Here is a 22388-nt window from a genome sequence, read left to right on the forward strand (position 1 = left end):
TAAGGCTCCAGTCCTTCAAACAGAGACATGAATAATTGTATTCAAGTGAGTAGTCCCACTGAAGTCAGTAGGACTATTCAAGTGTATACACTTAAGCACGAGTTTGCTTCCATCGGGCAGAAACTTACAAGGCAAGAGGATAGTCATTCAGGCAGGCATAAGATCCCCACAGACTCCAGGAGTAAATCTACTTGCTTCAATAATTCTGATATGAGAGAAGTGACATGTGGCAGATATAAACAATCAGAAAAATCACCAGGGTTGGGTTTTACATTAAAATATTTCTGATATTCAACTCTAAATGAGATTTGACTTTTGGTTTTATCGGTGTTCTAATTTTGTACCTCTGCTCAGAGCATGAAGGTGATTAGTATCTTAGGATGGTGATGCACCACGACTGGTGACTCAAGGAAGCTTAACTATGAGGGCACCACCGTACAGCCACTGATGCATTCTTGTTAATGAGACAGTGACAACAGCTGAGTTCAGTGTTAACTATATCTATTCAGCATGTACTAATTTTCAAACGCAAGGAAAAAAAGTGTTATCACTCTTAATATGCTAATTTAAAAAGTGTTCACTGAACACATGACACTCATAAAGCACAGTGGTATACTCCAGTTGAATTGTCCCTTTCTATAGAAAGATGAATGCAAATTATTCCCTGGTTCTATCATTGCCACCAACAAACATTCACAGTCATATGCAAAAACACCCCCACACTCATCTTTTAAATAATGTGCATGCTGGGCAATGTTGCTTTAGAACAGTATTCACTGCAATCAGGCTGTGAATGCAGTCTGCATTCTGATCTGAGTCTGTGCTGTCTGCATCTCCCCTCTAGGTTTCTTCTCTCTCAGCAAAAAGAGACACCCCACCTCAAACCCAATCTCAAAGGCTATGGCTAAAAACAAGAAGCCTTATTCATATGAATGAAACTGTTTTTGTAAGTGCAAATGCGGAAGCTGCCACCACCAAAATGTTTAGGAAACTGGTGAAAGGAAATAGCCCTCTTGTAGCCTAGAAACTAATTCAAGCATTCAGCTCTGTAGCAGCTACCTCTGGCTGAGCTGTGGCCACGATGCAGCACATAGAGGAAGATCTGACTATTCTTGGAGAAGCAGATGATATCTTCTGTGAAGGTAAAGAGACTTTTATTAAGCAGATCTTTTAAAAACACAGACTGAAGACAGGTTTGTACTTAGCTTGTATTCTGTTTCTTTGGTAAAAGTTGAAGTTCTCCACTGGCTCAGGACAGCCGCTAGGGCTCGCAGCGATAAGGTTGAAAAAGACTTGCTTTCTCTTGGTAAAATAATGGGAACAAAAGCTTTCTGGGTGCAATATAGTGAGTGAGCTTCATATTAACTAGGCAGACAGGTTACACAGTGAGGGTGTTAGCTCAAAAGGGAAAGCAAAGGGGGAGCTATATACAAAAGTGCATCTTTTGATCTAAAAAGTTACACTTTGCAAAGTAAGCTAATACAAAGGGGCCTGTGTTCAGTGATTGACACTGTGGGCCTGATTCACCATGGCCATAAGGCAACAGTGCAAAAGGCTACTAAATGAGAATGGGAATGTTTTACATTTATATTTTGCGCTCACTTTCCATTGTTGTAAAGGATTCTACCAGGTGGAGGCCAATGAGAATCAGGTCCACGGTCTCTCTCTCTTCTCCCACCACTCCCCACTGCCTTAGACACAAAGGACTTGATCCGACAGAAGCCCTCCCTGCACAGAACTCCTGTGGTCTTCTATGGGAGTTCAACACACAGAGGGTTTGCAGGATTGGTCTCAAAGATTGCTAACCTTTAAACTCAGCTGCAACATAGTTTCAGCAAACTCAGTTTAAACAGTGTTTGGCTGGTCACTTGGGATGGGGCCAAACCAAGTTATTTTAGCCTGAGTAAAGACGAGACCAGAGAGAACACATTTTAAAATCCTGTCTTCAGTGATGTGCTGTCAATATTTGAATAGATTCCCCACAAATAGCCTCCCACCCCTTACGCTGTGACATATCCCTATGCCAGACGTGCAGTGCATTTGCAGAGGCAGGCTGAGAGGTCAGAGCATTTACTCCTGTGCTTTCATTTATACACAAGTACTTTCTAATAATCATAGTCCAGGAGGGAGGCAATGCCACCCAGCAAACCAACTTACACTTAGCTGGAAATCAGAGTAGCAGCCGTGTTAGTCTGTATCCGCAAAAAGAAAAGGAGTACTTGTGGCACCTTAGAGACTAACAAATTTATCTGAGAGGAAGTGAGCTGTAGCTTACGAAAGCTTATGCTCAAATAAATTTGTTAGTCTCTAAGGTGCCACAAGTACTCCTTTTCTTTTAGCTGGAAATGTTTATGCTTTGTACCTGAAAACAATACTGAGTATACAATAATGTAGCGCAAAGTTCAGTTTGTGCCGTTTGGAAGGAATATAAATCCTCCTGTTTCAGGGCTTAAACGAACCTCTAACTATTGGGGTTCTGGAGGAAGGTTTCCCCTGTGGGCAGCCTATCCCATAATTACCTACTGTAGGGTTTCTTGTAATTCCTCTGAAGCAGCTGGTAGTGTCGATGTCAGGCTACATCATTGGTCTGATTCAACTGAATTCCTTTGGGTACAGTTTTCAAAAGTGCTTAAGACCTACTAGAAGTCAGTGGGATTTAGGATCCATAGCCACTTAAATGTTTGTGATATTTTTGTCCCGTGTTCCCAATTTGAAATGTGAGGGGTAAAAGTGAACTTTTTTTTTCTTTTTTTTTTTTTTGAATACCTGCATTTGATATAATGTAATCCAGTCCAAAGACACACACAGAGCATTCATGCAATCCTTGTGGACTCCATGGCTAAATCATCTCTGGCAGGAATGACTTATCAGGAGCCAGCAAAAGGCTGGTTAGTGGGAGCCAGGGGAATCATCCTACCTTCCCTTTAGTTTAGTGGCAGACTTAACCAGAGGCTCAAGAGAGCCCCCAAAAGTCTTCCCATAATATCACTGTATAGTTGTAACATGATCTGACCCTCAGCCACATTGACTGGCTAGATGGTATTAGGAATAGGTTCCCATATTTGGGGGGGTTAACGGTCCATCTAGATGAGGGCCTCTCTATTTTCCCTTTGTCCTATTTCCTTTCTTTTGAGTGAAACACAGTATTTTGCTTTTATTTTCCAAAGCACTTGGTAGTGCCATTCATGGCCTCAGTGAGGGCCCAGTGCACTCCCATAGAGTGGGCCGTGCCAGCCAGTGAGGTGCCATCTTCTGAGTCTCAGAGCATTTCCTGAGCCACCTACTCTTGAATGGAAAAGAGAGAATCAAGGGGCAGCACCCAGCAAAGGAACCAATAGCAGCATGGTTCCATCAGATTAGTGTTACCAGAGGTTAAAGGAGGCCAGAATGGAAACAGGGCCAGCGCATGAGTGACACTGATCCTTCCATGTCTACTAAGATCCATAGATACCTACGAATTTTGGAGGCTGGATCCACTGCAAAACCCACCATAGTCTAGAGAAAAGAATTAGGAGGAAGTTTAAGTTCCACGTTTCCAGTTTTCTATACTGGTTAATGCTGCAAAAGGCCTGGGTCAACATACATTTGTTTCCTGTAATTCTATGTATCTCTACAGTAATGGGATACTAAAAATATCTGTAGCTTCATAATTATAGCAAAAATATGTCCAAAATTTCCCCCTTTTTAAGCTGTAAAATGTTGATAATATTTTTTCTGGGGTGTGGTAAGGAATGTCTATCACAGACTAGAGAGGTGACTTGCAGCACATGGTCTGATAGCTAAAGCTCAGCCTGAAGAAACAAACGAATTAACCAACATGAGGAAGAGATTTTTAAGGTCAGAAGGGATCATTGTGACCATCTGGCACGGCCTCCTTTCTAATATAGGCTATAGGACTTCCCTGAATTAATTGCTATTTCAAGACCAATAACTGTGGTTGAACTAGAGCAGAGCTTGTAGAAAAACATCCAATTTTTTTTTTTAAAGATTTCCAGTGATGGAGAATCGCCCATGGCCGTTGGTAAATTGTTCCAGTGGTTAATCACCGTCAGGGGATTGGTCCTGCTTTGAGCAGGGGGTTGGACTAGATGACCTCCTGAGGTCCCTTCCAACCCTGATATTCTATGATTCTATGATTTGCATTTTATTTTTCAGTCTGAATTTGTCTAGCTTCAGCTTCCAGAGATTCTGGATCTTGCTACACCTTTGTCTGTCTAGCTTTGAAAAACCCTCTATTATCAAATTCTTGTTCCCTATATAGGGAATCAAGTCACCTCTCAACCTTCTCTTTGGTAGGCTAAATAGATTGAGCTCCTTGAGTCTATCACTATAAGCCATATTTTCCAATCCTTGAATCATTCTCATGGCTCTTCTTTGGCCCCACTCCAATTTATCAACAACCTTCTTGAACTGTGGACTCCAGAACTAGACACAGTATTCCAGTACGAGTCACATTGGTTCCAAATACTGAGGTAATATAACCTCTCTACTTCTATTTGATATTCCTGTTTATACATCCAAGAATTGCATTAATCCTTTTGGCCATAGCATCAGACTGGGAACTCAAGTTCATTTAATTATCTATGAGGATCCCCAAGTCTCTTCCAGAGTCACTGCTTCCCACGATAGAGTCCCCCATCCTGTAAGTATGGCCTGCATTCTTTGTTCTTTAACCTTAACTTTGGCTGTATTGAAATGAATATTATTTGCTTGCTCTAAATCAATGACCTGTCCTCTTTATTATGTGCCACTCCACCAGTCTTTATATCATCTGCAAACTGTATCAGTAATGTTTACTTCCAAATCACTGATAACAATGTTAAATATGTAGGTGCAAGAACCAATGTCTAAGGGACCCCACCAGAAACAAAACTTGCTTGTGATGATTATTTCCCATTTACAATTACATTTTGTGACCAGTCAGCTAGTTCTTAATCTATTTAATGTGTTTCTGTATCATTCTAGTTTTTTAATCAAGATACTGTGTAGAACAAAGTCAAATGCCTTACACAAGTCTAAGTATATTATATAAGCACTATTTCCTTTATCAACCAAACTTGTAATCTCATTTTTAAAAAAGATATCTAGTTTAACAAGATCCATTTTCCATGAATGCATGTTGATTGACTTTAACTATATTACTCTCCTCTAATTCTTTATTAATTAAGTACTTATCAGCCATTCCATTATTTTGCCCAGATTCAATAATTGCCTGGGTCATCCTGTTTATGTTTTTTAAATATTAGTCCAACATTAGTACAATACATTATTTCTATTTCAGTCCTCAGTGTTCCACAGAGCTCCTTGGCCAGCTCTTTTTAAATTCTTGGATGTAAATTATCCAGATGTACAGATTTAAAAATGTCTAACTTTAGTAGCTGCAGTCTCACATCCTCCTTAGTTACAGTTGAAATGAAATGGAAAGTATTTCATCATCATTGTGCAATAAGAATAAATCATCTACTTTTTCCCAAACACAAACCAGAAATATTTATTGAATACTTCTTTGACAGTTCTATCATTTCCATTGATAGATTTTCAGAAAGCCTTTGACAAGGTCCCTCACCAAAAGCTCTTAAGCAAAGCAAGCTGTCATGGTATAAGATGGAAGTTTCTCTCATAGATCAGAAACGGGTTAAAAAAGAGGAAACAAGGGGTAGGAATAAATGGTCAGTTTTCAGAATGGAGAGGGTAAATAGTGGTGTCCCCCAGGGGTCTGTACTGGGACCAGTGCTGTTTAACATATTCATAAATAATCTGGAAAAGTGGTAAACAGTGAGGTGGCAACATTTGCAGAGAATACAAAACTACTCAAGATAATTAAGTCCAAATCAGACTGCAAAGAGTTACAAAGGGCTCTCACAAAACTGGGTGACTGGGCAAGAAAATGGCAGATGAAATTCAGTGGTGATAAATGCAAAGTAATGCACACTGGAAAACATAATCCCAACTATACATATAAAATGATGGGCTCTAAATTAGCTGTTACCACTCAAGAAAGAGATCTTGGAGTCATTGTGGATAGTTCTCTGAGAACATCTGCTCAATGTGCAGTGGTGGTCAAAAAAGCTAACAAGATGTTGGGAATCATTAGGAAAGGGACAGATAATAAGACAGAAAATAACATATTGTGTCTATATAAATCCATGGTACACCCACATCTTGAATACAGAGATTAATAAGACTGGGACTTCTCATCTTGGAAAAGAGATGACTAAGGGGGGATATGATAGAGGTCTATAAAATCATGACTGGTGTGGAGAAAGTATATAAGGAAGTATTATTTACTCCTTCTTATTATACAAGAACTGAGGGTCACCAAATGAAATGAATAGGCAGCAGGTTTAAAACAAACAAAAGGAAGTATTTCTTCGCACAACACACAGTCAACCTGTGGAACTCTTTGCCAGAGGATGTTGTGAAGGCCCAGACTATAACAGGGACTTGGTAAGTTCTTGGGGGAAAGATCCATCCAAGATGGGCAGGGATAGGCTCCCTCTGTTGCCAGAAGCTGGAGGATGGATCATTTGATGATTACCTGTTCTGTTCATTCCCTCTGAAGCACCTGGCATTGGCCACTGTCAGAAGACAGAATACTGGGCTAGATGGATCTTTGGTCTGACCCAGTATGGCTGTTCTTATGATGGATCAATACCATTGTTAGGATTCCTTTTGTTCCTGATATACTTAGAAAATTCTATGTGATACAGCTGAGAGGGCCAAACTACACATACAAGTGTATGTCCTGAAATAAGATCTTATAATTAATTTCCTTATTCTTGCATTTATATGCCACCTTTCATCTCAAAGGACCTTAGAGAGTTTTACAAATGACCACTTTGAAACACTTTGCCCATCTATGAAATGCAACCACTTCTGGTGTGAAATACAGCAACTTTTTAACAGTGCACAGACATGTTAGCAACAGATAGGAATCAAAGAATATTTATTCCACTTAAAAGTACAGAAGTTCATTTACATAAATTCTTATATGGCCTTCATCATCCTAGTACCTAAGCAATCACCAAATAAGAATTTGGGCAGAGCATTAAATTAACACACCTGCTCTTGAGAAAATGCTATTTGGTTTTGGTGACTATAAGTGTTTGGGATTTTGAGTTTATATCTTTTAGAAATACAGTACCTTGAACAGCACAAAGCTCCCTAACGCCATCATGGGGTATGAGTACACTAGAAGCCAGACCATACCCTCCATATGACCTAGATTTTCCTTATTTCCCATTCATGTACAAACTTAGCAAGCTCGCAGACCCATGTACTTCCACATGTATAGTTAGCAACTATTGATATATCTAAACTTAGAACTTAATTACAGTTATTAGCAAGTCTTTTAGACAGCTACTCCACACTAGCCTGTACTCACTCATGCTCATCTCCCTCTCTCACCTCTGAATAGCCTGTCCGGTTGCACTTAGGGTAGCTGACCTACTTTTCAATGGTTTCTGTAAATCTAACACAAAATCCTCTTAATTCTTCCAGAGTATGAAAAAGCAAAAACAACTATTTTTGATAATATTTAGTAAACAAGAGATCCATTTTAGACAGTCCACAACTATATACATGAAATCCCAGAGGTCCTTTCCCTGCCCAGAGCTGATTTGCTTACTGGGTCATTCAACCATTCTCTCAGCATTGCCATCTACTGAAGAGCTCCTTGAAGAATTGTAATTACATTGACTGTGCACAATATGTTTTAAAAATGTCTACGAGTTTGCTTCCTTGTGAAAGTCCCTCTTTGAAGAAATAAACCTAAATTGCTTAAGTTTCATGATTGGGGTGAGTTTTACCTGAAATTAGGGTGAAAATAACACTCAATATTCATTTGATATATGTTTGTGGTAGGGAAAAAACTAGGAAAGATCCTTCCTATGATTACTGTAAGTTTAAAAGACAATTTTATATGGTTATTCACAAAAACCAATACCTTCATTCAATTCTAGTTAAGGTAAAATAATCTCTTCCTTAGCCAAAAATATTCCTTAAAAGATTATAGTTTTCTCTAATGCACAAATCTTTGAAAACCTGGAAAATCCAAGTTAAAATTCCACATGTAAAAGTAAATCATTCAAAAAGTGTAAAAAATGTACAGCTGAGGTAACACATATGACCTTAACTCTGCCTCCTTAGCGCCACATTGAGACAAGCTTATTAATTCTTACAACCATCATACAGGTTCATCTCTTTAGTGACCACAAAACCAAATAACTTGCTCTTAATGAACTGGTGTGAAGCTTTTCTCAAAGTGGCACTTCTGGGCCTTATGTTCTTTGGTGACCAGAACGATGCAGTGGAATACTTTTGAAATGGAGTGAGAGGGGGACTTTGTCAAGTAGAACACTATCTTGGAATTTTCAAGCAGTTTGTATCTTTGAGAAAATGGCAATATTCTATTGAGGACTTTTTGGTTAAAGTGAGTAAGTTTATTCCAAATGTAATTCCAAATGAACAAAGATTTTTGCATGGGAATTCCCTTAGTTTATAAAATAATGTTTCAATATTGCTAAGTGGCTGGAGTCCTTAAAGATATAGTAAGCCCTGCAGAGACTGAGGTGAAACTTTCAAGCACCACAGGGACTTCGGCAGACTTTTCACGCCACTTGGGAATGAACCTCATTCCTACTTAGACTGCCTCCTGTCTTCACATGTGGCTTCCTCTCTCCCATTCCCCATAAAAACTCCTTGCCCCACACATAGGGGTTGCATGTTTCTCCTCCTTCCACACTACAGAGTGCATCAAATTGATGCATGTATTATCAAACTATTGAGTGTACACTTTAAAAAAAGACATATGCATTTCAAAACTATTTGTATTCGTTATGGGTAATTCTCTATGACTGTATATTTTCACAAAAACAACTTTTAGGAAGTGGGGAAATAAGTATTCAAACACCAAGGACATATTACTGAATATTCTTTACTGAAGACCAACCTCTGTCAAATGTATGAACCCTGGGCCTAGTCTATTCTCATACTTCTGGGACATTATGGACAGTTTGTACTGAAAGCTGTTATAGGTCATCACCAGCCCTACCTATCCCTTCAGCTTATCTCATGTGCCTAGAGAAGGAGAATGCTTACGGCACACTGAGCTGTAGTGACAAGAAAGAAGAATGCCCAATAGTTCATCACCAAGGCAACAGTGTTTTCTTGAAGAATATATATTTCTTAACGAAGTTTTTTTAGCCACAGGCCCAGATTTCAGCACATTTAGCCAAGGACTTTTATAGACCTTGTTATCATTCAGAACAAGGATGGATTTTTAAAGTATGTGACATATAATGTTTTCATTTTTTAATTTCTTTTTTGTTAAACCAACTCTTCATTAGTCTGTTTGTTATGCCAGTCATTGCTGATTGCGGTTACCAGATGGAAAGGTAACAGAACTAAAAAGGAGTCTGCTCTGGTTGTTAGTTCAAGGATCCACAATAAGATAGTTGGACAGGTCTGCTCACCCTTATCTCCTCCCACCCCACCCCACCCCACGATGGTTTTTAGATTTTCAAAGCCTGTGCTGTGACAGCTGGAGAATTATTTGTAACAGTGCATTAAGCTCTGTATTTTAAGTAGAAGTGATTGATTCTTTAAGGATGGCATATTTTTTTACAAAATAATTAAATCAGAGATTGTTTCTGCACTGTTGTCTCCCTCTTTTTTTAATTAAAGATCTTTGATCTTGTTTTCCTAACTCTGCCTTGATGCCAGCCTAACTGACTTCCATGACTGACACTATTTTTGGATGGATAATAAAAATAGTAATGAGAAAACCAGGCCACCTAAAATGGTAGCATTTTGCCAGCCTTCTGAGAAGAAAGCAGGGTACATATGGGCTAGTGAAGCAACTTACTAGATGTGCTCAGACAGCATTTCAGGCTGCCAAACAAGTGTCTTGTCAAAATTTGACCCAACATTGCCTTTCCTTCATATCAGCTTTCTCTAATATTTGTAGTTCCTTGTCTCAGGTACAGCTCAGTAAAAAATATAAGGGCTCTAGTGTCATACCAAATTATTAAAATCATAAAATAAATTTGGAGTGATTAAAACAGTCACTTAGCATATATACCGGTAACGTTACCCCTTTAACAATTCAGTGCACAGTTTCACAGCCTGCTGTGAACACACACCCACACAAAAACATGCTAACCATGTCTTTGTGGTTGGTGTCTTAAGGGTATGGCACTCACAAATCCACGAAGCCAGGAAGTTCAAAGTTAAGGCTAATGCTTAGCTCACATGTTTGTGTGGAAATGGAAAACGGTACAACAGCATGAGTTAAAGACAGAGGGCAGAACGGTCAAATGCTTGACAGTGTTAAAGTGGCACATAAATGTTGAAAGTGAACCTTGGCTCATAGAGCTATTTAAACTTGATTTTCAGCAGGTTCCACATAACAGCATAATTTCTTTAGGGGATCCCTACATCTGATTTTAATCTATGGAGTGTGGCCTGGTCCCATAGAATTTGAGTCAAAATTTCAAAAGCTGCAAGCTGTGAGTTGCATCGGAGGAGGGCAGCTGAGTTAGTCAAGAGATTTGAATATGGTTCCCATTATGGCTTCAGTTGAAACAATCTCATTTAAGTTTTGAATGTCACCATTTCATGGGAATGACCTTCCAAAAGGCTAGATGGATGTGTGCTCTCGAGAACATTTTGCATGCAATATAAGAGAAGGTACTTATTCCCCAAACAACCGTCTACTTTCTTGTACCCAAGATTATAGTCATTTTTTGACTGGATAACAGGTGAGACTAAAGTGCTAATGAAAAACTTGGTGGAATAGACTGGATTGTAAACTTTCATAAATGTGAACATCTGTGAATTAAGAATGGATGGACACTGACACAGTCTAACTTAATTGCCCGGCCATTAAAGGATTCAAAAGCCCAGACTTTCCAAAAAAATGGGTGCCTAAAGTTAGTCTACTAAAACTTAATTTTCAAAAGTGCTGAGCAGCCAGAAGCCAATTGGGAGAAAAAGAACAAAAAGGACCGGGTCATTCAAAAGACAGAGTAAAATAAAGAGTGGGGCTTTCACAAGTGCTTAAACAATTTAGGAGCACAAGTTCCACTGGAAGTCAGTTCCACCCTAAGTAAATAAACAAACAGTGAAATGTGGCAGCAGTAGAAAATACAAGGGAGGGACACAGAGGAATAAATACACTAGGCTGCATCTGCACTTAGAAATTTGGCAAACTCCTGCTATTAGCCTAGCAGCAGTGCAGCTCAGGTGGTGCTAACAGCGGTGGCAGTGGTATTGGAGAACAGCTGCTTGCCATTTTGCCAGTATGTTGCCTAATCCTGCACATTCTTATCCATAATGGTAACCAGTCTACATCAATGCTCCTACAGTTGCTAGACCAATGGTGGGAGAACTCCCTAAAATTCTTGCTGTAGACAAGGTCTAGTGGTGATCCCAGTGAACAAACCTGTTCATGGAGTCTCATTGTCTAGACCCATGTTAAAAATAGGGCCCTGAACTCATCCCACTGCTTCCAAAAAACAATATACCTAAAACACACTTATTCAGAACACTGCCCATAATCAGCTCATTATATGACCCTCCTTCATTAAGTGAAAGTATGTAGCAGAGACCAAAATTACATTCACTTTACAAACAGGTAGTTGCAACACCTCCAATTTCATCATCCCAGGCTCTCCTTTTAGGTGGCCTGTCTTCCTTCCTCTCCTCTTACCAAACCTAAGAGGAAGCAACAATAAAATGACAAGCTTTTGTGCAACTATTTCTGTGCTACCCTGAATTCCAAGAAGCTGTTTGTGAAAGTGACTATCCTTTCCTGAAATTTCATGGCACTTTTTTCTGAGTGTATAATCTGAAGTTTTAAAACCCCAGTGCTGGGTCACCATTCCATTAACTGGAACTCTTGGACCCAAGAAAGTGTCAGTCAATTGTCAGTCAATTCAGCAAGAAACCTGAAGTTTTCCCTAAGGGCTCTTTCCCTAAGGGTATGGAACGGCTTCCATATGAGGAGAGATTAATAAGACTGGGACTTTTTAGCTTGGAAAAGAGACAACTAAGGTGGGATATTTACTCATAACACAAGAGCTAGGGGTCACCCAATGAAATTAATAGGCAGCAGATGTAAAACAAACAAAAGGAAGTATTTCTTCACACAACACACATTCAACCTGTGGAACTCTTTGCCAGAGGATGTTGTGAAGGCCAAGACTAGGGTTCAAACATGAACTACATAAGTTCCTGGAGGAGAGGTCCATCAATGGCTGTTAGTCAGGATGGGTAGGTATGGTGTCCCTAGCTTCTGTCTGCCAGAAGCTGGGAATGAATGACAGGGAAGGGATCACTTGATGATTACCTGCTCTGTTCGTTCCCTCCGAAGCACCTGTAGAAAGACAGGATACTGGGCTGGATGAACCTTTGGTTTGACCCAGTATGGCCGTATTAATGTTCTTATGTACTGCTGAAAAGGACCTGCGGGTTGTAGTGGATCCAAAATTGAATATGAATCAACAGTGTGATGCAGCTGCGAAAAAGGCTAATATTCTGGGGTATATTAACAGGCGTGTCATATGTAAGATATGGGAGGTAATTGTGCTGCTCTACTCAGCACTAGTGAGGCCTCAACTGAAGTACTGTGATCAGTTCTGGGCATCACACTTTAGGAAAGATGTTGTGTAATGAGGCTCCACTCAGCACACTGGTGCCTCTTGCTGGCCGTCTTAGGGATTAGCTCTGCAGATTGGTACACCCTCTCCCGATGGTGCCTTGCCCACTGTCACATCTGCTTTCTGACCCACGTCACTCCAGGGACCGCAGCATCTTCCATGTCACTATCTGTGCTCCCTCCTTCCGGGGGTTTAGTATGGCAGTCCAGCCACTTTCCAGTGGCGAGAGGGGGGACCCAGGCCACCCACTACTCCGGGTCCCAGCCCAGGGACCCTCTGAACCGCAGTTACTTACTGTGGTCCTTTGCCTTGACTACTGCTGCATTTCCCTGGTCCACTTCCCTGCAGCCCCAACATCCTGCTCAGTCCCAGCAGCCCATGTGGAGCTCCTTCTGGACTCCCTGGGTCCCTGCCTGCACTGCTCTGTCCAAGGTGCTACAGGGTTGGAGCCTACTAGAGACACAAAAAGAAAAGGAGTACTTGTGGCACCTTAGAGACTAACCAATTTATTTGAGCATAAGCTTTCGTGAGCTACAGCTCACTTCATCGGATGCATACTGTGGAAAATACAGAAGATGTTTTTATACACACAGACCATGAAAAAATGGGTCTTTATCACTACAAAAGGTTTTCTCTCCCCCCACCCCACTCTCCTGCTGGTAATAGCTTATCTAAAGTGATCACTCTCCTTACAATGTGTATGATAATCAAGGTGGGCCATTTCCAGCACAAATCCAGGGTTTAACAAGAACGTCTGAGGAACAGTGGGGGGGGGGCAGGGAGGAATAAACAAGGGGAAATAGGTTACTTTTTATAATGAATCAACCATTCCCAGTCTCTATTCAAACCTAAATTAATTGTATCCAATTTGCAAATTAATTCCAATTCAGCAGTCTCTCGTTGGAGTCTGTTTTCGAAGTTTTTTTGTTGAAGGATAGTCACTTTGAGATCAGAAATCGAGTGACCAGAGAGATTGAAGTATTCTCCGACTGGTTTATGAATGTTATAATTCTTGACATCTGATTTGTGTCCATTTATTCTTTTACGTAGAGACTGTCCAGTTTGACCAATGTACATGGCAGAGGGGCATTGCTGGCACATGATGGCATATATCACATTGGTAGATGTGCAGGTGAACGAGCCTCTGATAGTGTGGCTGATGTTATTAGGCCCTGTGATGGTGTCCCCTGAATAGATATGTGGGCACAGTTGGCAATGGGCTTTGTTGCAAGGATAGGTTCCCGGGTTAGTGGTTCTGTTGTGTGGTATGTGGTTGCTGGTGAGTATTCGCTTCAGATTGGGGGGCTGTCTGTAGGCAAGGAGTGGCCTGTCTCCCAAGATTTGTGAGAGTGTTGGGTCGTCCTTCAGGATAGGTTGTAGATCCTTAATAATGTGTTGGAGGGGTCTTAGTTGGGGGCTGAAGGTGATGGCTAGTGGCGTTCTGTTATTTTCTTTGTTAGGCCTGTCCTGTAGTAGGTGACTTCTGGGAACTCTTCTGGCTCTATCAATCTGTTTCTTCACTTCCGCAGGTGGGTATTGTAGTTGTAAGAATGCTTGACAGAGATCTTGTAGGTGTTTGTCTCTGTCTGAGGGGTTGGAGCAAATGCGGTTGTATCGCAGAGCTTGGCTGTAGACAATGGATCATATGGTGTGGTCAGGGTGAAAGCTGGAGGCATGTAGGTAGGGATAGAGGTCAGTAGGTTTCCGGTATAGGGTGGTGTTTATGTGACCATCGTTTATTAGCACTGTAGTGTCCAGGAAGTGGATCTCTTGTGTGGACTGGACCAGGCTGAAGTTGATGGTGGGATGGAAATTGTTGAAATCATGGTGGAATTCCTCAAGGGCTTCTTTTCCATGGGTCCAGATGATGAAGATGTCATCAATATAGCACAAGTAGAATAGGGGTGTTAGGGGACGAGAGCTGAGGAAGCGTTGTTCTAAGTCAGCCATAAAAATGTTGGCATACTGTGGGGCCATGCGAGTACCCATAGCAGTGCCACTGATTTGAAGGTATACATTGTCCCCAAATGTGAAATATTTATGGGTATGGATAAAGTCACAAAGTTCAGCCACCAGGTTAGCCGTGACATTATCGGGGATAGTGTTCTTGACGGCTTGTAGTCCATCTTTGTGTGGAATGTTGGTGTAGAGGCCTTCTACATCCATAGTGGCCAGGATGGTGTTATCAGGAAGATCACCGATGGATTGTAGCTTCCTCAGGAAGTCAGTGGTGTCTCGAAGGTAGCTGGGAGTGCTGGTAGCGTAGGGCCTGAGGAGGGAGTCTACATAGCCAGACAATCCTGCTGACAGGGTGCCAATGCCTGAGATGATGGGGCACCCAGGATTTCCAGGTTTATGGATCTTGGGTAATAGACAGAATATCCCAGGTCGGGGTTCCAGGGGTGTGTCTGTGCAGATTTGATCTTGTGCGCTTTCAGGGAGCTTCTTGAGCAAATGCTGTAGTTTCTTTTGGTAACTCTCAGTGGGATCAGAGGGTAATGGCTTGTAGAAAGTGGTGTTGGAGAGCTGCCAAGCAGCCTCTTGTTCATATTCGGACCTATTCATGATGACAACAGCACCTCCTTTGTCAGCCTTTTTGATTATGATGTCAGAGTTGTTTCTGAGGCTGTGGATGGCATTGTGTTCTGCACAGCTGAGGTTGTGAGGCAAGCGATGCTGCTTTTCCACAATTTCAGCCCGTGCACGTCAGCAGAAGCACTCTATGTAGAAGTCCAGTCTGCTGTCTCGACCTTCAGGAGGAGTCCACCTAGAATCCTTCTTTTTGTAGAGAGACAGTCTTCCTGCCTCAAGCTCCAGGCGGCTACTGATTCTGCTTTGCCCTGTGGCTCTTCTTATATGGGCCTGCTGGGCCCAGATTGACTGCTCCTCACAGCCTCTCTCCTTTCGGTCACTTCCCCACACAGTTTCTCTAGGGCCCTATTAACCCCTTACATGACAGTGTGGGGTGGATGCCCCATCACATGTGGACAAACTGGAGAGAGTCCAGAGGAGAGCAACAAAAGTGATAGACAATTTAGAAACCCTGACCTATGAGGAAAGGTTACAATAACTGGGCATCTTTAATGTTGATAAAAGAAAATGGGGGAGGGGAGGAGATGGGAAACCTGATAGTCTTCAAATATGTTATGGGCTGTTATAAAGAGGACTGTGATCAATTGTTGTCCATGTCCACTGAAGATAGCAGGAGAAGTAAAGGGCTTATTCTTAAGCAAGGGAGATTTAGGTTAAATATTAGGGGAAACTATCTAACTATAAAGGTAGTTAAGCTCTAGAAATGCTTTCAAGGGAGGTTGTGGAATCCCCATCACTGGCTATTTTTAAGAACAGGTTGGACAAACATCTGTCGGGGATGGTCTAGGTTTATTTGGTCCTGCCCTAGCACAAGGGGCTGGACTTGATGACTTTTTGTGGTCCTTCCAGACTTAGAATCATAGAAATATATCATTTTTATACCTCATTCTTGTTCCACTCTGGTGAAACCCTAGTTCTGGGATGCAGATGGTCCTGAAGTTGATATAAAAGGCATATTATTGATTAAAGTGTGTTTACTGTTTAAAAAACAAAACACTGACTATGTTCAAAACTAATCTCTCCACATGTATATTCAGAGTCACATCTGAATTTCCTGACAAAAAGAGGTTTTTTGCATCTGTTAGCATCACAGAGCTAATACAGCGGCAGGAAAGCGAGTGGGATTCTATTGTGCCTCATACTTCATCAGCAGAACTGTCATCTGAGCTCCAGTTGCTGAATCTTTATTGCTGGTGGAGATGCAAAAACCAGAAAGAGCACAACTTGGTTTTCATAAACTTGATTTCTCTGCGGGCATATGGTAAAATCATCTTTTAGTTTATAAACAGAATCAGTGTGGGAGTTTTTTCAAGTTGGGTTTGCAGTATCTGGTCATAATTCAGAAGTCACAGAGAATATATGTGGAAACCCACATTGTAGTTTTTTAATTATTTTTTTGACTGCAAAGTCACTTTGAGCTAAGAAGATGTGTTCTGATTAGCTCTTGCAGACAGGGACATTTTAAATAATCACATAAACCCAAAGAGCTTCTACAAGATCTTAAACGCTTATTGACAATGTTGCCTGTCAGGTGATACTATTTGTATAATGAGGCTCTCTTAATTTAGAAAAAAAATGTTGAAAGGGGCTGAGACAAAAGCTTTCAGAAGCATATAAAACAAAAAAAGGTAGAGTTTTACAATGCTGTTGAATTCACTTTTAGCACCGCATGTCCTTTTTTTTTTTTTTTTAATGCAGACTAGTAGGCAGTACAGTTGTGTTGTACTCTGCTCAGCCCCCTCAGTCTGGGTAGCTTTGTGCCATTTCTGTTCCTGACACTTGTCATGAACCAGGAAAAGTTAGCTTAATCAGAGGCACGAGCCACTGATTAGTGCTGGGCTGCTGTCACTAATCACTTCAAATGCTGTACATAGGTCATATGTTGGAAAATGGTCCTCACTGCCATTTAACCTCAGCCATGCCAAATGCCAAATTAACATGATTTTCTGGTTTGCATTAAATATCCTTTGTTTGTTTAATTGAAATCCACTGACAGACCCACTGATGTGGTATGAAAAGCTTTCCCGGGTCTGCTGGTGAGATGCATGGTGATAGTGCTGTTTGCCCTCTTGAGAGGAAATGGTCCCTTTCCCTTCCATAATAACATTAGATTTGTGCAGGTGATTAAACATCAGTTTCCATGAGAAAGCTGGAACCCACCAATTTCCTATTCTCCTGCCATAGGATGTTAGGAGAGTGCAGATCAGGATATATAAACTGTTGTCTGCTGTGGTTTCTCTATTTAACCATTTAGCAGATGCAGTTTAGGATCATTGCTTTACAGAAGCAGAAAGGTTATTGCAGTCAGAGAGGCATTTCACTCGCACAGCAGTTGTGCACTTTTACATTTGCTATTTTTAAGCCATGGAAATACGCACTGAAAAGTGTATTAAAAAGAAAGCAACAGCTGTATCTTAGCGGTAGTATGGTTAAGAAACAGGTTCTAATTTTTGTTCCGAATAGTGACTAAATGGCACTACTAGAGGTGCGTCTACATTGCGGAGATGCACGAACTCTACTCGAGCTAGCATACTAAAGTGTAGCCGGGGGTGGGGGCAACATGGGCAGTAGCTGAGGCTAGCTGCCCAAGGGAGTCTGAACGAGTTTGTAATCAGACAGCTAACCCAAATTAATGCCTGTGCTACCCTACTCTTTTTACTGCATTAACTTGAGGAGAGCTAGCCCATGTCTGTCTACTCACACTGGGAAACAGGCTCCCAGATGCAGCGTAGACATTACCTGTATTGGGGTGATTAGGGTAAAAAAATAATGGCAATTCAGCTGGATATTAAAACACTGAGGGCTGAGCTTTGCTGAGCTACACCAGTGAATTCACTGATTTCTGAGCTACAGGGGATTTACACTGGTAGAACTCAGAGCAGAATTTGGCCCGGCACATTCGTCACACGGACTCAGCAGAAATGTCTCTGATGCATTATTGTGTTAGGGATGTGCATGAACCCAAATATGAAACACTGGGGCTCTCAGACATGGAACTGCAGCATTTTAAGTGTAGACCTGCCCTTAGTTATCTAGCACAAATCCTTCCCATAAACCAGTTAATAACAAACAATGGAACAGTGCCTCTGAGCGTCTCTCTAGGGAAAAACAAACTGGATACTCAGCACCTGTCACTTTAGACCTCAGATTATCACATTAGCTTTGATCATCTCGTCACATGTCTGACTTTTGGCTGTCCAGTAAGACACCATGAGCTTTTAGCAGTTTTTCATGCATACTAATTAGAGAACATGGAATGCTTTTCAAAAAAACAGGAAAAAATAGGAGAAAGGCACAGTAATAGACATACATACGTGCACACACACTTGGCTTGCACTTAAAGGCTGCTTGGCCTGCATTGGTTGCTAAGCATTATGAGAAATTGGAATGTACAGTTCCGTCAAGCCCTCTTGTGAGCTTTTCTTGTTTGCCATAAAAAACCTGCATGTAAGAGGGGCCAATAGCACGGGGAAAAGCAAGCATAAGTTAGGGAGCATGCAGCTCCTCCCCCCTCTACTAAAAGTTGAGGGAAACTCCCCTTCCTGTCCCTGCCTTGAGTGAGCAGCACTCCTCTGGACCCCACAGCTCCCTCTTCTAATTGGCTGGTGCAGTGGGGACTCCCTCACTCCCCTGCCCCCAAGAACACACACACTCCCATGTCAATCCACTTAACTGTGGCAGAGGAATTACTGTGGAGCAGTGGCCTGAACACAGGGCTGGGATTCAGGAGAACTGGGTTCTAATTGTGACTCATTGCAGAACCTTGGCTAACCCAAAAAATTGCTCTGTGCCCTAGCTGTAAGATGGGGATAACAACGCTTGCCCAACTTCATGAAGTGCTTTAAGGTCTGCAGGTGAGAAGCACTACATGTGCAAATGCTATTCATTATTACAAGCGAAGGTAAAACATTTCAAATGACGAGTTCAGGTGAGATAGCAGCACAGTAAAGGGGAGGAAACAGAAGATGCACATGGGTTATTATTTGCACGCAATGTGAAATCTGTAGGTTTTGCGAAGCTTTGTGGAACAAAGTGTGCTTGTTCTATGGCAATTGGGAGGGCATGCCCGATGTACAGGGAAGAGCAAGAGAAGGGATGAAGATGGTAGTGGGAGGAAAACAAAAGAGCAATGAGGGAGGGCAGTGTAGAGAATGGGAGGGGTTACTGGATTATTATAATATGATTACCTTACGGATACCAAGGTGAACTTTCTCCCTCCTATCCAAACCTGGAAGTTACAGTCCTGATTCTTGACCATATTTGCTCACCTCTTGTGGAAAGGGGACTGTCACACTTTAGGGGAAGCTGTTCCTCAGTTTCTTTGTGGGCACCCCTTTCAAGTGACAGCACCCACACTTCCCTCAGAGTGATACCCCGCAATGCATTCATGATTTTAGACTTGAATTACGGGGTTATAACTCTTCTGTTTACGTGACCATTTTTCTTAGCAGACCCAGCTTCCTTTGGCTTTAATCAGAGACTTCCCTTCACAAGACCCTGTGATCAGTATGAAAATGCAGTGACTCTGGGAGACAGCCTCTTCAAAGCAAAGTATTACTCTTTTATGCATGGGAACATAGCAAACAGGGAGGAAAAGTGTTAAAACAACAAAAAAGTCCTCTTTGCATATTGTCTTATCTAGCAACTTAGGCAGGTCTAACTTATCACAGACACCCCAAAATCTGGGAGTGGAGAGATACAGCCTTCGAAGCTGCTGCCTCCTTTCAACCTGCTCTTAGCTTCAGGGCCAAGGTTTTTAATGCCTTCAAAGTCCTTTGTTTCACTTTTCTCATTGGAAAATGGTCCTCACTGCCATTTAACCTCAGCCATGCCAAATTAACATGATTTTCTGGTTTGCATTAAATATCCTTTGTTTGTTTAATTGAAATCCACTGACAGACCCACTGATGTGGTATGAAAAGCTTTCCCGGGTCTGCTGGTGAGATGCATGGATTTCAATCTCCAGCGTGGCATTACCAGCCTGTTGGTCAGTGTGTGGTGGGGACAAACCTTCAGAGGAACTGAGACCTGAATGGTTTGTTGATTATCAGTGGCTGGACTATCTACAGTTATTGTCTGCCTTCCTGCCAATGTGTAAAACCACTCAGTACTAAGTTACCTCTTTGTACCCAGGTAGCAGGCAGCATGACAGTAATCAGAGAGACAGCAGTTCCCATAATAGACATTTTTAAATACGTTGATACCTGCCACATTCTTCAAACTCACAGAGTTTTCTCAGGTTTCAGAGTAACAGCCGTGTTAGTCTGTATTTGCAAAAAGAAAAGGAGTACTTGTGGCACCTTAGAGACTAACCAATTTATTTGAGCATGAGCTTTCATGAGCTACAGCTCACTTCATCGGATGCATACCGTGGAAACTGCAGAAGACATTATATACACACAGAGACCATGAAACAATACCTCCTCCCACCCCACTGTCCTGCTGGTAATAGCTTATCTAAAGTGATCATCAAGTTGGGCCATTTCCAGCACAAATCCAGGTTTTCTCACCCTCCGCCCCCCCCCACCCCCCACAGACTCACTCTCCTGCTGGTAATAGCCCATCCAAAGTGACCACTCTCTTCACAATGTGTATGATAATCAAGGTGGACCATTTCCTGCACAAATCCAGGTTCTCTCACTCCCTCACCCTCCTCCAAAAACCACACACATAAACTCACTCTCCTGCTGGTAATAGCTTATCCAAAGTGACCACTCTCCCTACAATGTGCATGATGTCTCTCCTGCTGGTAATAGCTTATCCAAAGTGACCACTCTCCCTACAGTGTGCATGATAATCAAGGTGGGACATCATGCACATTGTAGGGAGAGTGGTCACTTTGGATAAGCTATTACCAGCAGGAGAGTGAGTTTGTGTGTGTGGTTTTTGGAGGGGGGTGAGGGAGTGAGAGAACCTGGATTTGTGCAGGAAATGGCCCACCTTGATTATCATACACATTGTGAAGAGAGTGGTCACTTTGGATGGGCTATTACCAGCAGGAGAGTGAGTCTGTGGGGGGTGGGGGGGGCGGAGGGTGAGAAAACCTGGATTTGTGCTGGAAATGGCCCAACTTGATGATCACTTTAGATAAGCTATTACCAGCAGGACAGTGGGGTGGGAGGAGGTATTGTTTCATGGTCTCTGTGTGTATATAATGTCTTCTGCAGTTTCCACGGTATGCATCCGATGAAGTGAGCTGTAGCTCACGAAAGCTCATGCTCAAATAAATTGGTTAGTCTCTAAGGTGCCACAAGTACTCCTTTTCTTTTTGAGAGTTTTCTCAGATTGTCCCTTTGGGGGGGCAGGGCTTTCCCCCCCATTAAATGATCCCAGGGTTCAGCCCCCAAATCCAGTGGGATCCCTTCAGACCTCTGTGAATTTGCTGAAGGCAAAGGCAACTTGTGAGAGGACTCTGTCCAGACTGCATGACCCCATTTTCCTTTTCCAGCTTAGTGGCAGTGCAATGCAATGGAGCTGAATGCCTCAGACTCTCCTGCCCTTTGCTGCCCTAGCAGATTCTATGGCTTGGAGCCACAGGGACCATGGGATAACAGAAAAGTTAAAGGACTTTTTAAGAGATTCACCACATAGCTTACAGTGTCTGTTTGCCAGCAGATGTGTCCAGCCCTTATGAGAGGCAGAGCTGCACAAACTGCTAGTATGAGCACAGGATTTAGGCACTCTTGAATTTTCATCTCTCCTCTAGCCCTGACTCACTCTTTGGCCTTGGGTTATTGGTTGCAAACCATGTGGAACAAGTAGGCTTTGAGCAGCATAACAGGTCATGTAAGATTCCTTGCCTCAGTTTCCCCAACTGTAAAGTGGGGGTGAATACCACTCAGGCTTGTTCTGAGCATTAGTGTTTGTAAACCACTGTGCATTTGCCAGGTATTATGAAAGAGTGTATCATTAATGGAAACATACGTGTATTGCAGCTTCAGGTTAATTTTAATGCAGAATACTTTGGAGAGGTCACTCTAGTTTAGTAGAGTAAGCAAGAATCAGTTTTGCTTCTGCCACTTTGAGATTTGTACTTAGGACATAAGTGGTGACCCATTTTTAACATAACAGCATATTACACTTCAGCAGAGTGAATAATTTATAGGTATGGTAGCACTATCCCAATCACAATACAAT

General features: G+C 41.9%; 1 protein-coding gene and 1 long non-coding RNA gene across 3 annotated transcripts in view; one reads left to right on the top strand and one right to left on the bottom strand.

The window, feature by feature from the left end:
* RIPOR2 (RHO family interacting cell polarization regulator 2) overlaps positions 1-22388 on the top strand; it is a 176970-nt gene that overhangs the window by 78081 nt on the left and 76501 nt on the right. Inside the window, exon 1 of one of the 2 annotated variants that reach the window (XM_084619308.1) lies at positions 1037-1142. The exons of the other annotated variant lie outside the window; for it this stretch is intronic. Within the exon in view, the coding sequence (XP_084475434.1) occupies positions 1082-1142 (61 nt within the window). The 5' untranslated portion in view covers positions 1037-1081. Of the gene's footprint in view, positions 1-1036; positions 1143-22388 lie in introns of those variants that run through there. 2 annotated transcript variants of the gene reach the window in all.
* LOC311515863 overlaps positions 1-22388 on the bottom strand; it is a 79541-nt gene that overhangs the window by 7491 nt on the left and 49662 nt on the right. The gene's annotated exons all lie outside the window — the stretch shown is intronic.

Source organism: Lepidochelys olivacea (genome assembly GCF_965140295.1).
Source record: "Lepidochelys olivacea isolate rLepOli2 genome assembly, chromosome: 2".
Classification (NCBI taxonomy): Eukaryota; Metazoa; Chordata; order Testudines; family Cheloniidae; genus Lepidochelys; species Lepidochelys olivacea.